A 23,262-nucleotide genomic window follows, 5' to 3' on the forward strand; every position below is an offset into this window, starting at 1 on the left:
ATGATGGGGAAAAACGGGTTGTCTTTCTTAAGATTGCTCTTCAATCACTCCCCAGTGCATCGTTAGCGGCAGTAAATTTGGACAATCGCTACTCTCTCTCTCTCTCTCTCTCTCTCTCTCTCTCTCTCTCTCTGTCTCTCTCTCTCTCTCTCTCTCTCTCTCCCTCTTGACATTCGCTACTACGTCATCGAAAAATCTGCGCACGACCATCACCCACCACCAATAAATTAAGCTGCGTTTATATTTTCCAACACCGCAATCCGGCGGTAATTATAACCACTTCGTCCTTCCGTTCTTGGCGCGCGCGCGCCCAAACCTTACCCGTAAAGCATGCTTGCCGGAAGCACGGCTCCACCTTACCTTTGCGGCACTCTGCTAAAAACCACGCCAAATGTCATTAAATTACTGGTTTGACAGGGAAGGGAGGGTAAGGTGGAACAGACTGGCCGGGAGCACCGATATGGCATCAACACTGCCCCTACCCGTTTCTTCCGCCACTAAGTTCGACGTTTGATCTGAGCAACTCGATTGGCGCATTCTGCGTCCGTGTAGTAATTCGTCCGCAGTGAACGGGCTCGAACGGGCACGGAATTTGGCCCTTCCATTTTGCGCCAGGATCCTTTCCACCTCCTTCCAGTGTGTTTGCGTTTTTGCCCCCCTCTGCCTACCCAGTCCCTTACTAAAAGCCTTACCGCCATCGATAGGGAATGAATTTCCTTCTTCTGCTGCTTCTTCGTCTTGTTTGGTAAATTCTTTCGAAAAAACACAAAATTCTAGTTCGACACGCGAAAGGAAACTTCCTACCCCCTGCAGCCCGCCGACATCGGTAGCGATGTCAAGGTATGGTAGCTACGCGCAAACGGGGTGAGTCACCCCGAAGCGAAGACGCGACTTTTAGACTAGAACCGAATTGCATGCACCGGTCGGAACAGCCGTTGCCGGCAAGGGGAGAATGGTTGGGGCGGCTCTACTTTGCTTCGGTTGATTCGGTTCACTGGAATTGGTTTAAAGTCTTGCGCTATTCGCTTTGGTTGCTTCGTGATGACATTCATAAATTGACGAGCAGGTGCATTTTTTCCGAATCCGATGCTCCTTCAATGACGACGACGATGGCACGGGGACACATCATCCTAATTCATGTCCCGGCGATGTGAGCATTGCAAACCGTGACAAGGATTTATAGGTACAGTTGCTGGTACAAGAGCAATGTTCAATTTGTTTTTGGTACTTTATTTTCGCTTATTGGAAGTTTAAAGTTAAGCAAAGGGATGTTGTTTTATGTGAAAGTAACGATCGTGTTTCGTTATTTACAATTTATTAGCATAATTGTTTAGTTTATTGCAATACTTATCAATTACCAATAGTTGTATGTAGAAGCTTTTTTGTAGTATTTCACATGTCATTTGTAAGATAATTATGTTTACGATTTTCGTCCATACATCCAACAAAAATGAGCGTATTTTATAATTGTTTAACAATAAATTAATAAAATAGGGCATTTTCGTACACCTTAATTCGTTTCACAACCCCCCGTTTATGATTTAACTACAAAACCAAACAATTTGCTTCAAAAATCATCGCTTTTAATTGGAGTGTAAGTGGTTCGAACAGCCTGCTCCAGTATTTGTACTATTTAGGCCGCTTTAAGCAGAGCAATAGAGAGAAAAGGATTAAACGGTTGTTTGCTGTTCTCTGTTTCTGTTTTCGGCTATTTGATCTCGTTCCTACTTTTTTTTAATCACACATTAAAACCTTCCCTTTCATTGCCTTAAAAACAAAGCCGAAGAAACGCTGCACCTGCTGTGATCAGTGCCACATGTGGAGAAGAAAACCCAAACCCAAACCTCTGCCTCGAAGATGATCTTTTCGCTGCTCTTCTCTGCTTTTACTCAAAGATCACCTTTGCAGATCACCATCGTTCTCTCTCATTAGTCTCTCAATATAGACTTCAACGCCGTAGCTCAACTGTTTGGGAGAGTTTTCGATCGCTCTCGACTCCCGCAAGCTCTCACTCTTGTCCGACGTCACCACGGAAAATGGGATGGAAAACGTGTACTGCGAGAGTGAAACATCCAACAAAAGGGAGAGAAAGAGAGCGCGAATTAAAGTCACCTGTATTTTTCTTTTCCTCTTTCGCTTTCTCGGTCTCGTTCTCACACCACCGTAAGGCCCCTACTCGTGCAAGGGAAACAGCACATCAGCAACGGTGCGAAGAGCGCACCTGAATTGGGGAGCGCCCAGCATGGACAAACGCGGCCGCACGCCGGCCTTTGGCAAGAAAAGCCAATGTTTAGTTGTTCGCCTGTTGTCAAGGATACCGGTCGGGCTTAGTCGAAACAATCGTCGTCGTCGTCGTCATCGTTGCGGACCCCGGTTGCTCCGGTAACGGAAAACTGCAAACAGACTCGAGGATTTGCGCCAGCCCTAGCAGCAATAGCAGCAGTGTGGGTTGTGTTCTGTTTTTTCCCCTGTTTTTTGGGACGGAAAATCGTATTCAAAACTTCCTCACCTGGGGAGAGGGCAGTATATCGTGCACTTTTATTACAGTTCCGCGTGTTTGTGCGTGTGTGTGTGTGATCCTTCGTGTGGTACAAAAACAGTGGTGGTGTGTGCTCCAACCTAATAGTCCCTGTAGGTACAGGAGACAGGAGACAGGCTAGAGGTTGCGATAGTGTTGTCCCTGTTTCGCCCCCTCCCCCGCAAATTGCCGGGGTCTAGTGCCGTTCATTTCGGAAGGACCCTTTGGTTTCCCCTCGGGCGAACCTGTGGCCGAAAGTATTAAACACCGATACACGCCCGAACGGAGTGGAGGAGCCATTCGGCCGTGCGGTAAAGTGTTAGGGATTTAGAGTAGGCGCTGGATTGCTGTAACCCACCACCCAGCGGTGTAGGTGCCGGTGGAAGGGACCTGTGGTGTTGGTGCTGGTGTTGGTCCTAAGAGCTGGACTCAGAACCCTGCGACGGGTTTGATCCGCAGTCAAGCAATCAGTCGGTGACCGAAGGTCTACCAGTGCCTACACGGGCCAGTGCGTGTACAGTTCCAGCCCTTCCAGCCGTACGGGAACACTTACACACATCAACCAGCAGAGCGCTAGAACCCAACAGTTCACGGACAGTACAGGTTGTGCAATGAGTTGTTGTGTCGTCCGGTGTGAGATCTGAAGAACATCTTCACCATACCCGTTTATTGTCAAGTGTGTATGTGTATGTGACATTACCTGTGGCTTGCTAGCTACGAACAAGATCTTCCAGTTTTTTTTACCGTCAACAAGATCGCCAGCAAGACAGAGAGTGCGTGTTTGCGAGCCCGTGTCGTAGCTCAACGTCGGGTAACGGAAGTTAAGCCAGTTTTGGTGCTAAGCCAGCTGTGTTGCGGTTCAAAGAGAAACAGTTGTGAACGCAGAAACAGTTCTAGCGCAGTGCCCAGAAGCAGAAGACCAGCGACCGTGGTGTCTACCGTTAGGTCCATGTCACGGTGATGTGATTACTGGTAAGTTTATACCCCCAGCGTCAAACGACCCGAAAACGAAAAAAAAAGAAACCATAGAACCTTCTAGAATTTGGCAGGAAAAGATTGCCACGAAACTTTATTGCCATATATTGCCGCTTGTTAGCTCGGATGGCCCCCCTGCCCGATGCCAAACTCCAAGTGAAGGGCAATCCCATCGCAACAAATCGCAAGTTGCCTGTTTTTCTGAGACTCATTCTTTATTGAACCTTCCCGGGTGTCCGAGTGGCACCGGAGGAACCTTGGGCTTTGCCCACCAAATCTTCCTCGTGACGCGTGAGGTTCAGGTTCAAGGAGGCACCGATGGGAGCCACCGGACCGATTAAAGCCGATCTGGGCTACCGGTTACAATTGGTTGACTTGGAAAGTATTATCCGAAACCACGCAAAACCTAAAGCCTCGACCTCTACCACCGACTGCCGTCGCGTTTGGGCATGGCGCGCTGCTCGGAGAAGACGGGTACACTTTTATGTCCAAGTGGAAGGTTTTTTGGAAAGCCCATATGACCAGCACACACCGACGCCGCGTTGGTCACGGTTCGCCAAACCCAGTGGGGCAGTGTATGTTCGCACACCAAAATCCGGCCATATAAACCCCTCTCCACCATCTTCATCCGGTCCAGTTCAGCGAACGTGCGGTGCACGGTGGACGGCTGTGCCACGGTTTGTTTTCCGTGATTCACGCGCAAACCCTTGTCCGATGCCGTCACCGATTCACTCCATTAAGCTAACGAGTCAATTTAAAAGTCCACTCTCCCTCCCGCCCCTGCTCCAGGTCCAGGTAGCTCATCATCATCATCATCCTCATCGTCAGGCGCCTCCCCTGGTTGTTTTGCGTTTGCTAGCCGACGCATGACGTGACGCATCTAGACACAAAACTAGAGACTCCCCAAACACAGAACCACATCGGATATCGAAATTGATATTTAAAAATTAAAACCGTACATCAACCTGTCAATTCCTCATCGGCGTGCTGTCAATTCCGTTCCGGTGGACGGGTGGACAGCTCGATAAGATATGCCCATCATGAACTTCAAGCACACAAGGGGGCAGCAAGGTTAAGGCTCGAAGCATATTTATCGACTGCAGGTGCCTAATCTTTTCTATTTAGGATGTCTTGGAGGTCGTCTTGCTGACCTCTGCTAACCGGAACTTCCCGTAAAGACCCGTCCACTGTACTCCTCCAAACGTACGATCAATTTCGAAGAACATTTCCACGGACCACGTGGTTGAGCACATTTTCGAAGCACATCTACTGCTGCTTTCGCCATGCGGCTCGGGTTCGGCTGCGCAACTTTGCATTTCGAACCTGTGGATAATCACCCACATTGCCATTTGCAACCGATCGATTCGGACTGAGGGAACGTTGCTCAACCCAAATTACTCCAACGCACACGCAGCCAAATAGCTTCGCTTTCTGTCTTACCAGTGTTTTGACGCGCAACCCCCGCCCCGGGGGGCGCACGAGAGGTTCATCTCGTTGTTGCTGCAGTCGGTGGCGGCGGCGGCGGCGGCGTCTTTGGCCGTTGTTCACCGATCTTCATTAGCACCGTAGAGCCGGCCCGGTGTGTGTGTGTGCTGTTCGCGTGCCGCACTCGCTTTTGCCGCTTTTGTTTCGCCCATTTCCATTCACTCTCGATTGTGCTTTTTCCTTCTTCTTTGCCAGATTCTTCTCCAAATAGATCGAGGTGTATGTGTGTGTGTTCACTTTGCAAAGGTGCTGCTGCTGATGGGTTCAATCAATTTACCATCTGTGTGCAGACTGTGGCATTTCCCAACTTCCAAATCGATCGTGCACACGGGGTTTTGATTGTTTTTTAATTCTCTTTTGTACTGCAGTTGGCAACAGAAAATCTTGTCTAACAAAAAAATAAGGGAGATCGGGGCATGATGCATATTGTGGTTCAACGCGCAACCACCCACACAAAAATCTGTGCCGGCTTAAAGAGGGCGTTCGAGACGATCCAAAGACACGAAGAGAGCGAACAAATAGACAGAGCGATGCAAATAATGTCTTGTTGCTTCATCGGCCAGACGGCCACCGGACCCGGCCAGCCAACTCCCACAACCCTGCTTTCCCCTCTTTTTGTCTGCTTTTTAGCTTTTTCTCTTTGCTCTATCCATTTCATTGCACACTCCTTTACTGGATGGCGTAATTGTCAATCAAACCTGCTTCGAATCAAGATGCGCGATCAAAGTGCCCGTGCTCACCAGCAACGCCTCGGACCGACAACCGGATTATTTTCTGACTGGCCCCGCAAGTTTGTTGCAGAGGCTCGCGATGCAGATAACACCGGGTAGGAAACAAATGGAAACATGTTTATCTCATCATCGAAGCAGCCGGAAGACGGAAATGCTTGATCTGTCCAGGGTAGGCGGGTTGACCGGAGGCTCGATGCACAATGGGGCGGTACGGTATGGCATAGCAGTTGTAGGTGATGCCATTTGACCGATTGTGTTTCCAAAAGCTGGAAATGTAAGAAAGTACATTAAGTAGCCGGTTGAGCCTTTCTGGACGCGATTGTGTGACTTTATCTCGCGGGCGGCGTTATGAGACAAAAGAAACATGAAAGTGAATATTGAACATGTTCCCATGTCACAACTATTGTATGGTCTCGTCCAAAAATGTTAAACAGTGATTAAGAGCACGTAGCGTGAAAGTGAAAATATTTTTTTTTATTTTTGAGTTATTTTTGTTACAAAACAAGCTGAATATAAATAAATTCTTCCCAATAAATAAACAAGATTTCAGTCGTATTACACTATTTTTAATTATCTTACATTATTATACCTACAATTAAGGTAATTACCACTCATTTGTAGGTAAAAATATAATATTTCAGTATAATTTTAGAGAAATACAATCAATAAAACAACCATTTTTGTTTTAAAGCGACCTCTGGTCACACCTTTCGTCAGTAAAATACAAATTAAAAAGAATATTTCAATTTGTATGATACAATATTTGCTTTTTGTAATTCATTCATCCCTTATTCCTACTTTCCATTGATATTTGATATACTTTCTCCAATTATTTTTAATTTATTTTGTTTATAACTCCTTACATCCTTTTTTATAATTATCGGTCTCTTAGTGCTATCTCATGAGTTGTAATCTTATTCTGGAACATTTCTTTCGGAAACAAATATTAATACAATAGCTATTACAAGAATAATTAAGGATAATAATTTAGAGCATACTATCGTTTACAGTCTTTTCAAATTGACCTTTTAGGTAATTAATTTAAACACTTTTACATTTTCGTTTTTGTTTTGTTTATATATCCTTCAGCCAATTGTTATTGTCTACATCAAAAAGATTGCACCATGCAGCTCGAATCGTACTAATTTTCCTCATTAAATTATCAATCAGCTGTCAATCTGTAATAAAGCCCTAGAATGCAATGGCCCTTGGCCCAATCAACCCTTCTGCTCAGAACCCCATTAGCGAACGAACGCACTTGACGTCATGGACGGCAGTGCCGCAGCCAGCGATACTTCAACCAATTTCACCCCGATCGAATCGATATTCCGAAATAAAAACACCTGCCCTGATAGAAACACCGTTCGCTGCGAGGACATTTCAAGGCTAGCGTGCTTTGGGGCGGGCGGAACAAAATACAAGGATCCTTTCGATCGATAGACAGGTGCGAGGTTGTGTGGTGTCGAGTTTCCCATTCCTTCGCCTCTCTTCCACTGTCCCTAACATATGGTCTCATCGCCCTATACTACCGCTATCCTTCCGTTGTCTCTCGCTCATCTTCCATTCATGACATTTGAATGTCGTACAAAGGGAAGGGACGCCACTACTACCGATAGTCCTGCGTCCTGCAGGACTACTTTCCACCTTCAGTGCCACTACACTGCGTCGGTGTGTATGTGTGCCGCTCCTCAAACATGTCCTGGAAATACGGGGGGGGGGAACCATCGCCACCACCGTGTGCCATTAACGCAATCAATATCGCTCACCCAGCGGCCATTCACCCGTTCGGTGTGGCCAACTTCTGCTGGAAGGTGACCGTGTGCGACATTAGAGCTGAAAGACATACATAAAAACAAAGCTAAAGAACGTCACTTTCTCGCTTTTTCTCTGTTCTCTCACCCTCTACACCGTCTATATAGTGTGCGCCAGCACGCCAACCATTCGTCTAATCGAACCGTAAAGGACACAAACACGCCACCACACAGGGAAGCGTCCTGGAAGAGGTAAAAAAAACCGCGCCCTAGTTGTTCTTCAACTTCTCCTCCTCTTTTTTCCGTGTAGTCTTCCACACGCGAGTAGTCCTGTTGGCTCCCTCTTCCCTTTTTTCCCGCGCGATAGTAGTGCGCGGCCACACCCCATCACCCTTTGGACCTTCATTTATTTTTATGACACATTTCACCTTTTGCTGCTCGTCATTTTCTCTCTAAATCAACCATCACATCAACACTCCTGAAGGGGTTTTCCCCTTTTTTGTTGTGTGTGCGTGCTGCTTCTACTGCCTACTTCCCAACTCAACGTTGATGATGATAGTGTTGGTGGTGTTAATAATGACGAGGCTGATTCTAGCCGACCTGAAAGCCTGAAACACGCATTGTTGGGTGTATAGGTTGTGCTGAGCCACCTTTTATAATATTATGGTTTAATAATCAAAGTGTGACTCATTTGACTGTCTCTGTTTATTTAACTAATTTAGCTTAAAATAATAAAAACGGCTGTAAAAAAACATAACACTATGAGAGTAACATTATCGTTCCAATAATTGGCCTGATTACACGTACCGCAGGGTTGTATTATCATAATGCTGTGCAAACCCGTCGCAAACCATCATCTCCTCGTTCGTACAATAAACGAACGTACATTAAATTGGGCAAAGAATTGTGAACGAGCTCGGACCGGGCAGGCAAATGTAATAATAATAAACTCGTACGTACCCGATAGTGGGAGGAAATAAACCCTGCGAAACCTAACTAACTACACCCATCCACGGGACGCATCAGCAGCCGGTTGAACCGTGAACGGGTGTACACTACCGTGACCAATTATGGACCTTGGCACTGGGAGAATTCACAGTGGATCGTACCATATCGTTTCTGTGGATCTTTTCGTGCCATCGTTCAGATTTGGTGCCACCATCGTCAACCATCGCAACCGTAGCGTCATCCAGAACAAGGGGTAGAACAGGTAGGCAGCAAGGATTAGGAGTGAGCTGGGTTTTTTTTTTGATAGAGTGTTTGAGCCTACTGACTACATTTACTGGCCTCTACAGCGATCTATACTGCTCAACAGAGCGTATCGAAATGGTCGAGCTGAGGTTATAACTTCATTCTTTCGCTGTCATCAACGCGTAGAATCCGACGGGGAAGTCGCCATCAAAATCATGTGAATGTGTAAAAGTGAATGTAAACTAGGCGTCAATGGACGTTCAGAAGAACTAGAATCATATATATTTAAAGTACTTATTATTATTTTTTTACCAATATATGTGTCTTGCACTCTTGAGGCTGAGACAAATTAAGTACTTAAAACCTATCCTACACCTTAACCCTAACTTATTCCCCTAACATCTCCCTTGATCCGGTGTCGCCAAAATTGAAAATTAATAAAAAGTTCTCTTTAAATGTGTTGGTCGTTAAATTAAAATCAAAGTGATGGGACCATGTATTAATATATTTGTGTATGTGGAGCCATTTCGAATTTGTTGCAGAACAGTTTTATCATTAATTATAATCAAAAGGTATCAATCCGAAGAAACATTTTCCATTTCATTGCAGCAATTGATTAATTACACATACGAGATCCAAACACCTTTGCTTTGTGATTGAGATCAATTTACGATCGTCTCGTTCCCAACACTTAAAACAAGCGCAATAAAAAAAGAAACAATCGCTCTCTCTGTTCCTCTTTCTTTCTTTTCGCAAACAATTTACAATGCTAATGTTCTCCGCAAGCCATCTGTTTTTCTTCATCATTGCTGCACAAAAATTTGTGCCCCATATATCTACCACTCTTGCCGATTAGCAGCCCACCGTGTGTGTGTGTTGATAGGGGCCCCGAGACCCAGATGGGGCTACGTTTCGATATCACCCGCCCCCCATAATTATCGCGCGCCAGATTGTTGCACGCTCGTGCACGGGAAAGCTGCAAAACCACCATCCACGGGCTCCATCTACGGGCGGACGGGTGAAAATGCAGAAAATGAAGGCTGTGAGGGGCCAAAAGCGAAAAGATGAAGCGAGCGCATTTTCCCGCATTTGCGCACGGGACAAATGATAATGTGGCCGCGGAGCGAATCACGATCAAGCGGCGACCCAACTCCAATATCAAATGTAAGAAATCACACATCAAGAAAAACAGACACGGTAAGCCTCCGCCTTTGCGCATGGTGAAAACAATGATGAAAAGATGCTGTTGGGAGGGATGGCCGACGGCTGCAACAAATTCCCCGGAGACACAACAGCTACACCGTGTGCGCTGATACGCACAACCGAGTGACAAAACAATACAAATTCCTGCGCCGGTTCGGACTGGTGGTTTACATTTGCAATCCTTTCCTCCCGCAGGCATGTGGTCTTTTTAGCTGTCCGCAAGGCCACCGCGTTACCGCGGAAAACAATGGACAACAAGTGCGTCTGTCAGACTCGCGCAACGCGCTACCGTTTTGCGGGCCTAATGATGGGAAGGGACGGGAAGATGCCACGCCTAGAGGCAGAGAAAGGCCTCCACCGTTCCTTTTCAACACGAGAGCCACACCGTGAGCCGTAGTGGAGAGTAAAACATGAACAAAACAAAAAAAAAGATCAAACCAATTTGTGATCTGATTACGATGAGCAATGCGCACAAACAGTTACCTCCCTCCGCCCGGTGTGCCTCTCCTGGACACGAAAACAATGGTGGCCTGATTACGTGCGCCACGTGGCTTTAGGCTTGCAGGTGTGGAACATGGAGTGCAGTGGTGAAAAGCAAAGGGCCACAGTTAAGAAAAACGATGGTGAAACCGAAATGATGATTGGTAGAATTTCACATTTATCTTTACACCTCTGCCCCCGCTTTGGGGAGGTGGGGAGGGAGCGGGAAAAACGCTCCAACTTCTTGCGGTGGTGTTGATGTTGGTGGCCAATTTTCTCGCTGCACAAAGTAAGCACAAGGTGTAAAGTGCACGCAAACATCCACACGAACCCTCCACGCCACGTATTCGCGATCGTGTGGACCGATTATCAGAAGACGATCGAGTAGACGGGAGTGCTGTTTGCTTCTTTGTATCTGCCAATTCTGCTTGCTTGTGCAATGGCGCACCTTTCCCTTTCAATTTTTCGCGCGGAGAACACTCTTTGGCAAATGGCGATAAACACGCATGATATAATCCACCCGTTGCCCGGGTCCTTCATCCACACTATTGACCCCTTAGCTTTGAGGTTTGAACGCTTTGTGCAACAAGTTTGAAAGATGTGCCCTTTTTTTCTCTCTGTCCATTTAATTTACTAGCTTTCGAACGTTCGGGCTCGTTACGTGCATAATGCGAAGCAGGTGGAACGATTTGTTGTGAGACACAACGTGGCGTTTTTTTTCTTAATTTTTTGTTTGTTGTTCTGGTTTTTTATGTATGCTCCCCTATTAGAAGAAGCAACAAAAAAGGCATTACAGCAAGTGAAACCGAAACGCTGAGAAACGCCGATTCTCCGACATTTCAAAAGGGGAAAGGCTTAACGGGGTGCGTTTCACGAATAAAAAAGGGCCGCCGTGTAATTAAGGTGAATCGAAGATGAAAGTGGATCGCCAGTGAATTTTACTCCCAACCTCCCAACGCGGCTTGGGTGGCCGAACAATTTTCCTCGATCTCCAAAAAAAACAGACGGGCAGCAAAAAAATGAAGCCGTGTGCCACCGTGTCTAAGGGCAGATGGTTCCATTGCATTTTACGATCCATCACCCCGAACTCGATCGTAATGATCATTAAAAGCTGGCCAGCCTTTGGCCCTTGGTAATTTGGCGGTTTTGCTGCCACCGTGCGCATTTTTTTGGAGCGTTTGTCGCCTACTGCCGCATTGCTCGACATCATCGGCACACGCGTTCGACGCAACCCAGGTCGAACTGACCCATGATGGGAGATGGATGGATGTGACGCAAAGGCTCCTCTTCTAATTAGACATGATTTATGGTGAAGAGGCAGCCCTTTCGAAGGGTCAGCTGCAATCAAATATTAGCTCTTGCTCAACGGCGCGCTTACGTGCAGGGGCGATATAATTTTAATACCATTAGCATTCGCTCGGTTGGGCTGCGAAATCACGCTACACGATGGCAATTACCCGTTGAAGGAATGTGTTTTTTTTCTAAACGCCCTTCTTCACAAATATCTCGAACACACGTTTATCCTAGATAAAAACAACTTATAACATAAAACAATATTTTCCTACCCCTTTGTCTTGGGTAAATAGTTGCGAAACGACGCAAACACGCACACGGTAATCTAAGCGTAGCCAGAAGGAGTCGTTTTTTAACTCCTCCGTTGATTACAGGGCGGGTGTGGATTTAATGGTGGATTTATATGTTTATAAATTTTTATCACCTGCCCGTGCCCAACGCAACGCCCAGCCGCGGCCAGCGGAGGCTTCAATTGCATAAGCCCTGTGTCAGGGAGAGTGTGTGGCGGAGGGACCGGATAGTAATTGAGAGAAATGTTTCAACTCTTTGTACACTATGTAATCGTGTGCGAAGAAGATGTACACCGTTTTGTTGCCATTATTTTATGCGTTAAAATGATTTCCGAGGTTCGTCGCTTGCTTTTGACGTGACGTGGCGATTGAAGTCTTTTGTATTTCGTTGGCAAAAAACATGGATTTTCAACTCGTTTTCAATTTTAAACGTGCTAATACAATGTTGAGTGTCTAATTTTCGCTTACAATAACCACTTTTTTGTGCCAAACGTTGAAACTCAGTCATTAAAATCGAACCAACCTTCGGCCACAGTGCAAGCACAGATTCATATAATCTCGCTAACCTCCACCGAGCTCATCATCATGTAAGCGATTCCAATGTATTAAATTACATTCTATTTAACACCGTGTTAAGCCGGCGGGGACTATAAATGGCTGCCAAATAATACCATCAAACAACAAAACAGCTCATCAGCACCATCCTCCTCATCTCATCGCCGCCCACCGATCAGATGAGCCGAGCCCTTGCAATGCGTTCGCTCGTTTGACGAATCGATTTCCGCACGCCTCCCAAATACCGGCTGGCCAATACTTGCACAACTCTTGCCTCCTTTTAATGTGAGAAAGACAGTGAGCGTGTGGCGTTGAGCGCTAAGCATGATCATGTGAATGAAATTGAATTCGACTCAGCCTCCCGCTTACCATTGGAGCCGGTTTTCCACGAGAAAACTCTTGCTGACCAACAGACAATTGTATGATGTTTATGTGTGTGTATGTGTATATGAGCTAACACCATCACTCAGTCTGCCCGTTCGATCACTGTGTCAAATTAAATCTTACACACAGCATTCCCTCCACCCAGTTCTCGTGTCTTCACCGCCCAGCAGCTTTAATTTAGTGTTTTCGTTTTTCGCTACCATCCTTCCTTAAAAAAAAGAAGAAAAAACCCACACACATGATGATTTATTTAGTAAGAAATGTGCATCGTCACCTAACGTGCCGCAGTGCTTCATCTTGATCACACCATCAAATCGAATCAAACGCCGAAAAACAGCTGCATCAGCGTCAGGCAAAAGGTCGGCACTCGTTACTTAAAGCTTCTTTCTTTTATTGGCTTGATTGATAGTTTATACACACACACACACCCCTGTTCCTCCTCTGCGTTCCCCCGGCTCACGGTGCTGCGGATAATAGCTGGAAAATGGAAGGAAACTATCACTTTACTCGGTCGCCGGTGCCGTTCTGTTGTTTTATCTCTGTGTACGGACGGCATCAACGTCCAATACGAATGATTCAACGCTTCAACCAGAGCGGAACCATATGTTTTATAGAGCCGCTCACGCACCATTGTGGCCATTTCTTTTCCGGGGCGGCTCCACCGATCCCCCCAATCCCCTCGCGTCTGCGTCGTTAGTCGGTTGCGCTTTGTTTGGGGGAAGCTTTTCACGGCCAGCCACTGCCACTGCCTACCACCTCACTGCGTCAGTGTAATCAAGCACGTACGTAGGCCTAAACTTTCCATTCGATTTGCAATGCAAACTGATCGGTCGGCTGTGCGCAAGATCGAGTAAGATCCTTTTGATTGAAGTAAAATTAAAAACAGGAAAAATGGTTACAAAATAATCGGAGCCATCTGAAATTGGTAAAAAATGCTTTTCTTCCTCGTTTGAAACACATTTAAATTAAACTATGCCAACAAATTCAAACCAGTTTTGTGCGCGTAACTGCACTTTATTAGCCTAGTTTTGTGGGTGGGATTTTCCTCTCTGAAATGTACCTTCTAGTTAAAAGCTTTTAAGCGTTGTGTAGTTTTTTTGTGTTCCTCGCAAAACCCATCTTTAACGTACCATTTGGGGGAGATTAACTACAACCACAACAAACAACAACAACACTGCTCTGGAAAGCAATCAAAATTAACGAAAACGCGCTCCCGGGAGCACGGAAGCCGAAGACCACACAAGGGAAATGCTCTCACACAGCCACATAAACTCACAAGCATTTGCACACCCCGGGTCTTGGCCCCTTCTCATTGGTTCGGTTCGCAATTGTTTGACTAATGGGTTTCTGTGTCAGCGGAAGCGAGCGGGATTCGAGACGATTAATCGCACTAAATGGAGTTACGAGCGTACGAACACGACGCATGGGAAGCTCTCGGGAAGCCGAAGGTGGAAAATCTAATGCCCAAGACTTTAGTACCCAGGGCCAGTTGAGGATTCTATTTCCTCCGTCTGATTGGTGTAACTGTTTACAGATGTTCACTGTAACGAGCTTAAGGCTCGTCTGTTTCTAATGTTGTTGATTTTATTGAGCATTGTAATGGTTTTATTTGTGGAAATTGTAACAAAGTATTTCAATTATAAAATGCTCTTTGAATTGAATGCCATTTGCAAAGCTTATTGTAGTTAAAAATACAGGTTCTACTCAGTTTCAATTTTTTCTAATGGGAATTGAATGGCGATATTTTCTAACAGTGATTCATACACACAAAATACGAACAAAAATTTCAGCTCGTGCCGGTTGCCTGCCAGCTAACAATCGCAACATAAGCACAAAGGAATACAGCAACACGAACAAAGCTTCATTCTGTGTTTGTTAGTTATGTTTTTGCAAACAACATTTGCATTACACAGAACGAAACAAAAACCACGAAAAGCAAATCACTGCAACAATACAAATGCACCCCTTCCCGCTTCGTAAAGCTGTACGCCGGCACTATGCTACACTGACTGCGTACATAAATTGTTAGAATCGCGCTCCCTCACTTCATCCCATTCTTCACATTCCGGGCGGTTTTTGCTTTCCCTGTTTGTCTTTATGTGTTTGTGTGGCTTTTGCCATAAAATGAAACTGATTTTACGCCTTTGCTGTCATGCTAGTCTGCACCTCGATAACGCTTAAGTGGTGCGAACTCCCCCTTCACCACGGCGATGATCGTTCCGAGTCAGAAGGTTATGTAAATCATAATTGTGCAAATAAACTTTTTTATTTAATTTTCTCAAAAATCAATTCCGCACCGGCCAGCTTGCGATAAAAGCTCTCATTTATTACGGAAGTGCAAAATATTGGCGGAATTACATTACGAAGCTAAAAAAACCCCAATTTATGCCACTTCCTTCCTATACCAAACGCCGGGAGATGAAGAAAATAAATGCGAGATCGGAAAACTTATCAGCCGAGAGCCGCCCGATTCGTCGGTTGGGTTAGGTCAATTAAAACAACGCAAAGCGCTTTCGCGAGAGAGAAAAAGGACGGTGTGAAAAGGGGCTGGTGGATGTGTTGCATGGGTGCCCAGATTTGCAGCCAAACCATTAATCAAACAAATTAGCTAAACAAAACTGCCTACACTCGTCCGTTTCCTCCTCTGCCGCACGATTGCCGATGCCAAACAAAGCGCCGATGATGGACGATAAAGCGCACCGATTCAATCGCGCACCGCCTAATGTGTGTACGGCGGCAACGGTTCCCGCTAATCGCCCTCTTAACGAAAACTCGCAACGCAAAAGATGGTTTTCTCCTCCTATCGAATCTGGGAAATCGGAAAAAAAATCTCGGGGAAACTTTCGCTCGGGGAAAACTTAGTGATAAATCATCGTTTGGCTGACCCGACTCGAAGGGATTGAAGGGAGGACGATGGGATGCAAATCAGGCATTACGGCTGACGGTGGTTGATGGTACTTCTTCTCACCATTTAGATTAATCTTAAAAAGCCTAGTAATGATCGTTGAGGAGAAAGTAATCTAAGTTCTCATCGTTGGTTGAATTAGGTCATATTTATCGCTGTCTACTAATTTTATTAAGGAACATCTTCAAAATCAACTCGTAAAACTCTTTTAGTGAAACAAGAGGTCACTGTCAGACACAATCAAAGCAGCACCATCTGTTGGAAAATCTTGCTAATACTTTTTGCTCTGGAAAAAAACCCATATTAGACACTTAATGGTATGATTTGATATGAAATATCATTTTTAATGCAAAAAGTTAACGTCCTGGAATGAGAATACACTTAGACACACCCTTATCAAAGTTATGTAACTCTTCAGAAAACAATGTCTAGACTTAATGCTGCAAATCCCAACCCACCTCTATCCACAAGCAATCAACTACTGACGCATGTACCCGTACGATTACGTATAACCAATTACATTCCCATGTTTACCCTCCAAAACATATTCCTACCCACCGTCCACTACTTATCGATCAAATATTCATTCTCTTTTCCCCTTCCATTTTCTTTCTTTCTCGCTCTCGTTCACGCTCGCACCCACCAAACCTTCAACCCAAAAACAGCAAGGACGGAGTGCGATCAGTGCAACCCGAAACGGAACCATGGCACCCCAAAACTCGACCCTGATTCACAACGACTCGACGGCCGGATCGGCCTCGGCGGTGGCCACCTCGGCGGAAGAGCTGAGCAACTTTAGCCCTATCCTACCGCCCCGCAACCATCATCACCATCACCGGCACCACCATCATCATCACCACCATCACCACCATCATCGTTCGAGCAGCCAGCGCCAAAATGAACCATCCACCCAGCTGGAGGATAGTGAAGCCGGTCTCCCGTTTGCCAGCAGCACTCTGGACGGTGACGACGGTACGGGAGGAGAGGCACAGCCGGCACGTGGCACGAAATCAACCACCAACACTAGCGACGACGCAGCTGGGGCCAAATGCACAAACACCAACACAATCGCCAAACCATCGTCCTCGTCGGGAAACGTTGCATCCACTTCGCGGGGTGGTAGCTTCCGAGCGGACGTTGTGACGGCGGACCGGGAGCTGCAATCGCTGCCGGTTGGATGGGCAGGATGCGGCACGACGCTACCGGAACCCCGTGCCTGCGGCACCGGCCGTGGTACGGTGAAGCGAGAACTGGTAAGTAGTGCTAGGGTTGCGTGACTCCTTATATTCCTCGCGTTACATTATTAGCTTGAAACAGTGGGCTATGGTATCTAGCCTGCCCATACCTGCTGTGCTTTTTGCCCGAACAGGGGAGAGGTCCTTGCGCAAGTGCGCAGTGAAAGTTGAAAGCTGAAAAGGGGTGACGCGATGAAACTGTTCTCAGCGCGGGGGGGGGAGGAAATAACATTACCTTGTTTGATCAATACAATCCAATAAAAAGGGCAAACTTGCTAGCGTAACACAACACGAATCACCAATCTCTGTCTCTCTCTCACTCTGATACAAACACATAAACACTAGTCTAGTGTAGCAGTCCAACAAAGTCCCCGACTACCACTTCACGGTATCCATTGGAGATGGTATTGACAAACAGACACAAGGAGGAGTCTTTGATAGTCTTTGGTGGTCTTTCCCTTACCAAAACTACTCTCAATTTCATGCCTTGATAGTAATTATTTTAATAACGACCTTAAACAACAAGACTATATTAAGAATATCTGCAAGATTTTTCCAAGAATAATTCCTGAGATGGACAGTTCCAAAGACACTACACTCTGGTAACTCTATATTCAGTAAATTCAGTAAAGGTTAGTCTACAATAGCTCGAACTCTTTTTTCGAATATGAGCTACTCAAAACCCGCAAGAGTTGGAAAACAAATCCATCAAATCGGTCGAACTTGAACTCCATACAATTTTGACATGAGCTTTACGTTTTCGCTATTGAAGCTCAGACAGTTTAGCCAATTTGGAGTCTAGAACCTCGCACGGCCCAACAGCTCATAGAGATATTCTTCTTGAGAAGTCTTATTATTTATGTTGGTGGTCTTAGAGGTGTGTTGGACTCGTGAGTTCTTTTGAGCCTTTACACCAACCTTAAGAATATCGTAAAGATACTTCCATCCTTCTCAAACCTATTGGGGTATTGGGGTAAGAGTTGGATCTTATCACCATCATTATAATGTTGCGTAAACATATGTCTTTGAACTGACTAGCTCAGAGTAAATCGTGTGGTAGAGTCATCCTGGGTTCAAATCTTGGACGAACAAGTCCTGTAGTCTCCATGAGGAGACTGACTATGGCAAGCTGCTATGGGTAAACCGAATAAGTCACAAATAACCTGGTAGTCCATCAGTTGCTTATGACATTCCTAGATGGTCGTTGCAGACCATGAAGTAGAAGAATCGACCTTCAACGATTGTTACAAGATAAAATGTATTTGAAATAAAGAGACTGTCTAAATCTTCCCATTATAGACAAAAATATCTGAAGCTTAAAGAGACTTCAATGTCCTAAGATAAACCTTAATTTTATACTTAATATTAAGTTAGCATGATTGTTGCGCTCATTTTTGTAGTCCTCTCAATATCCCAATTATTCCTTTAGTCCTAGCAACATGAAAATCCTTCTACCTTCTAATTTGTCACTCGTTGAAAATCAAGCCCCAACAATATCTTATCTCACCATCTCAACTTCCCCATTCTCTTTACTTTTCTCCAGCTCAACTCCATACCCTACCACAGCCATACACACGTCCCCAACCCAATCCACACCGAAAGCCCCGACTCGGACGGCAACGGAACGGACGATACGGACGATGCGTACGACGCCATCACACCGGAACCACCGAGGCCGGCCACCAGCACTACTCCTGCACCATCGACCGAGCCGGAATCCGAACCTACCACCGCCACCACCACCACCCCGTCCGCCGACATCGAAATACCGATCTGGATCCGGGGCGAGGCACGGTTCGTGTCCGGCATCAACGCTACGACCACGTGCAGCAACATTATCCGGGCACTGATCGACGACGAAATCCAGAACGGAAACTACGGACCGGAAGGTAGGCCGAGGGTTGTGGCTTTATTCACTTCCTCCACCATCACCCGGCACATACAAACATGATTCATTAGAATTTTAATTACCTTACTTTTCTTTCTGCTTTTTTTCTCTCTCTCTTTTTCCCGGATGGGCTTTCCGTGAATGTTGCTCTGGTGCGCACCACGCCGCTCGAACGCGCGCAGATGTCGCAGTGTCGCGTGACGTGAGCGATTACGTGATAATAGAACGATGGCGTGAGGTCGAGCAGGTCCTGACCGGCGACACACGCATCCTTTCGATCTGGAACGCGTGGGGCGACGCCAAAAACGAGGTAAGCAATGGTCGTTCCGCATTTCCCCCTCGTTTAATGACTCTCCACCGAGCCGTCGTTGGCGCCATTGGCGCCCGCTCAGCTCCAGCAGGCAAATTAGCAGCAGGCGAAAGTTGGCGTGACCTGTGCAGTGCAGGCGTGCAGGCTGCTTTAGCTCATTCGGTATTCATAAAATTCGTGTCTCACTTTATTCGAATCACACAAAAACACCACCAAATCCTGCCCGATAGCGCGATAGTTGCTGTAGTACAATGTTTTTTATAGTTTGCTTTTGCTTTTTTCCCCTTTTCCTTTTGCCTTCACAGGTGCAGTTCCGTTTGAAGATAAACAAAACTAACCTGGAAAAGGGCGCTGCCGGTGGCAAGGTAAGGCAGCAAGCGGCTTGCTAGCTTGCTTGGGCAAGATATAAAGCATGTTTTGCGGTGTGGTGTGGGCTTGAAACAGCTTGAAGCATTCAGTAAGGCATTTGATTCACGCGAATTATTCCATTCTTTTCCCTCCACCTGCAGGAGAACAAATCGAAAAAGCAGAAGGAAAAGATCGGACTGATCAATCGCATGATGCGCAAGGTACTGAAGCAGGGCGAAGCCATCCAGAACCATCTGTCCCAGATCAGGTAAGCGTTGGTCGGTGGTCTCGTCCCGTTGCTCCCATTTTCTAACATCCCGCAACATCCTTCTTCTTCCCGCCCAGCCAAAAGTCGACGGAGAAGCGACAGCAGGAAAAGTTCCGCAAGTATGTGCGCAAAAACTGTGGCAAGCATCTGATTATGGAGAACTTCCTGCACGATGCGGCCACCAACAATCTGTCCGACCTGTCGGTGGACGGGGAGCCGCTGGTTGTGAGCGAGCGGGAAGTGAAAGATGCCAAAGTGCGCCGCAGTACGTTCCCGGGCAAGTTGCTGTTTTCCGCCCGGAAATCATCGTCAGCTGGAGCTGCTGCCGGTGGTGGTAAGGAAAGGCCAGGGGCCCGAGTGCTGAAGAACGTGCTGTTTGAGTCGTCCGACCAGCTGGCCGATGGTGGGAAAGCAAACGAAGACGAGCTGCTGCTGGTGATTGATCACACTTCCGACAGCGACAGTGGCATCTTCACCAACAACCACGCGCTGAGTCGCCGGGACACGCTGCCCAAGCGGCCCAACTTTGGCTCGATGGTGGAGATCGATCGGTACGCAAAGGACTCGGACGAGCTTGCTACCGAGCTGGGTGGAAAGGAGGAGCACGAGCTGCTGGAGGGTTCGGGCGACAGTGCGAAACGACAGCAGAAGTACCACCGGTCGAAGCGTCGGTACGACTCGCTGCGCTGTCACCATCAGCACAGAAAACCATCATCGGCCGAGCTGGAGTACACACTGTCGGAGGACGACGGAGTGGCGTCTACCAGCGGTGGCCGACGATCGGCCGATCGGGACCAGGAGCTGGTGGAGCTGGTAGGCGAGCAGGACGAAGAGGACGATGTGGTGGAAGAGGAGGACTTTACGCCGCCGGTCGATGACTTCGAGTCGGACGACCAGTGCGAGCTGCGCAAGGGCACGTTCAATAGGACCTCGTTCCGGTTCGATCTGATCCGGCAGGAGATCGCGACCAAGATGGCGGAGATGCAGCATCTGCTCGAGCAGGAGGAGGAGCTGCTCCGCCGGCTGAAGCTGAAGAGTGCCAAATTCCATGCCGAGAATCAAATCTACCGCTCGCACATCGGGCTGGACTTCCACGTCGAGCGGCTGCAGCAGTCGATCGACCGGTGTGCCAAGGAGATTATCGAAATCGAGCAGCAGCTGCTCGAAACGAAGATGGAGATCGAGGAGAAGTCACCGCTGATCGATAATCTGCGCGCCCTGCTGGAGGCACAGGAAGCGGGCCAGTGCTATCGGCGGCCGGCCGGCAAACAGAGCGGCGCAGGGCAGGAGCAGCAGCAGCAGCAACAGCAGCGATACGGCATGACGAAACACTTCCGAACTGGATCGGTCGAGGAGGGTGAAGCGCTCAGTGCGGACACCTGCTTTACCCATGCACCGTCGGCCGGATCGCGCCACAGTTTGGCACCGAGGCGCAAATCATCGAACCCTCCGTCCGCCAACGAGTCGGTCGAGTTTGTGGACAATATTTACGAGTTTTGTGATAATAATCAGAGCTTTGTCGTGTGAGAAGCGAACGGCAAACGAACTGGGCCAACTTGTTACTAGGTTTAGTACACGATCGACGATAGTGCGCGTAGTAAGCTTCTTCGACTGCTACTAGATAAAGGGCGAAAGACGTGAGCAGAAGGCTCTCTTCTGGAGGATACACCCGCAAATAATTGCACTAAAGAGAAACGCTTACGGGGAGGGAGAAACGAACGAAAAACACGCGAGACCTTATTTAAACAACGAAACGTTACGAATATACATACATATATTTTTATCTGTTATAGGATGCCCGTACCAATGCCTCCGTCCCACTGTGAAAGCGTGCGTTATATTAAATAAAAATATATATATTTACCCCCATGCAAGTAACCAGAACTAGGTGCTGGGATATGTAAGCATGCAACTGTTTGATTTATTTTTAATATGAATATTTATTTTTGATCTCATCCGAATAATACAATTCATCTATTGAAGATATTTGGGGTGGTCCCGTGGTACCGTCGTCAACTCGAACGACTCAATAACATGTCCGTGATGGGTTCAAGCCTACTCTGGGTCGGTTAGGGTTTAGAATCCGTTCTGTTGGATCCCAATTGCCACAGGATAATGACAAAACACAGCAACCTTTGGCTGGGTATTAAAGCAGCTTATTTATCACCTCGCTGGTTACTCTTAAGATGACTTGGCAGTGTTGCGAGCTCTCTGAATTGAACAAGAAGAATAGCAGGATAACATGAAAAAACATTCAGGAACCTTATTACGGAAAGAAATAAGGGCTGTTAATAGATTTAGTAGGATGTGTATTTTTTTTTTTTTTTTTTGAATTCCAGGTCCGGTATGAAATCAAAATTCGATATGGATTCAAATACACTTCCAGTACTGGTATGGGTTCGTTTTCAGTTCCATGATCGGTATGAGTTCAGTGTCAATTGTAGGACTAGTTTAGTTTCAGTATGAGTGCTAGGATCGGTAGGGGTTCGGTTCAGTTACAAGAGCTATGGGTTCAGGATCAGTTACAGAACTGGTTCACGTTCGGAAATAGCTCTAGGAGGACCGTTAGGGGTTCAGAACCAGGTTAAGGTTCATTATAGGTTATAGGTTCATTTTTCAGGGCCAGTTCGGATTCAGGATCCGTTGCGGAACCGATACAGGTTCAGGACTTCTTTCGAATTTGGTATCGATTCAGTATCAGTTTCAGGACCGGTATAACTTCAGTATAAACTTCAAGACAGGTATGGGATTGACGTGACGTACAGTGATGGAACTCGTGCATCACATGAGCACATGAGAATATGGTTATTTTAAATTAGCATAAATTTGCTCATATCCTAGCATTACTAAATTACCCCTGTATACATTTTGTTCTGCCGACACAAATAATATCTTATATGAAATTTAAAAAAAATAATAATAATATCGTGCGTGATGTAGCTCAAAACATCCTCTTCTATTTAAACGGTCCAGGAACTCCAAATGAAACTTGTTTCGTTTCTTCGACTGCAGCCTTGTCGCGGAGTTTGACGCCCTTGGTACAGAGCTCGTCAACGCTCCAAATCGGTGCAATTTTGCCTCTCCCTGGCGAGCGTTTTTGAAAGGCGTTGTTAAGGTTTTTGAAGGCTCAAGATGGCCGCCAAAAAGCTTGCGCTGGTATGCGATTGTGTTGGTAGACAAAATTAAATGTTCAAATTAATAAATACACTTCACCTCTCCCACACTGACCCCACGGGGTCCTAAATTTCATGTGTATGCCATATTAGCATCTGCGCTCTGCCGTCTCACTTACTCATACATGTTCCACTATCGCATCAGCTGATCCGGCTGGAGGCTTTCGGGTAAAGCCAATATTGGTGCTTTTAACGGTGCTTTTATTAATGTATTTATTTTGTGCCGGCTCTGGGCATGTTTGAGCGACGCATCCTACGGACCATCTTTGGCGGAGTGTG

The 23,262-nt window shown here is 46.5% G+C and overlaps 1 protein-coding gene across 1 annotated transcript; it reads left to right on the top strand.

Annotated features, from left to right (window-relative positions):
* Positions 1-2,346: 2,346 nt before the first annotated feature.
* On the top strand, positions 2,347-21,730 carry LOC120950986 (uncharacterized). The gene is made up of 7 exons (XM_040369439.2): positions 2,347-3,490; positions 16,427-17,014; positions 18,540-18,885; positions 19,067-19,194; positions 19,500-19,559; positions 19,704-19,810; positions 19,888-21,730. Exons 2-7 carry the CDS (start codon positions 16,466-16,468, stop codon positions 21,335-21,337), a joined length of 2,640 nt encoding a protein of 879 aa, XP_040225373.2. The 5' UTR covers positions 2,347-3,490; positions 16,427-16,465; the 3' UTR covers positions 21,338-21,730.
* The last annotated feature ends 1,532 nt before the right edge of the window (positions 21,731-23,262 follow it).

Source organism: Anopheles coluzzii, chromosome 2 (genome assembly GCF_943734685.1).
Source record: "Anopheles coluzzii chromosome 2, AcolN3, whole genome shotgun sequence".
Lineage (NCBI taxonomy): Eukaryota > Metazoa > Arthropoda > Insecta > Diptera > Culicidae > Anopheles > Anopheles coluzzii.

What these genes read in the sequence shown, in the direction of transcription:
- LOC120950986 (XM_040369439.2), top strand. Translation starts at nt 16,466, where the DNA reads ATGGCACCCCAAAACTCGACCCTGATTCACAACGACTCGACGGCCGGA. An exon ending in CGGAAACTACGGACCGGAAG is followed by an intron (nt 18,886 to 19,066) that starts GTAGGCCGAGGG and finishes GAACGCGCGCAG; the next exon opens with ATGTCGCAGTGTCGCGTGAC. An exon ending in GGGGCGACGCCAAAAACGAG is followed by an intron (nt 19,195 to 19,499) that starts GTAAGCAATGGT and finishes TTGCCTTCACAG; the next exon opens with GTGCAGTTCCGTTTGAAGAT.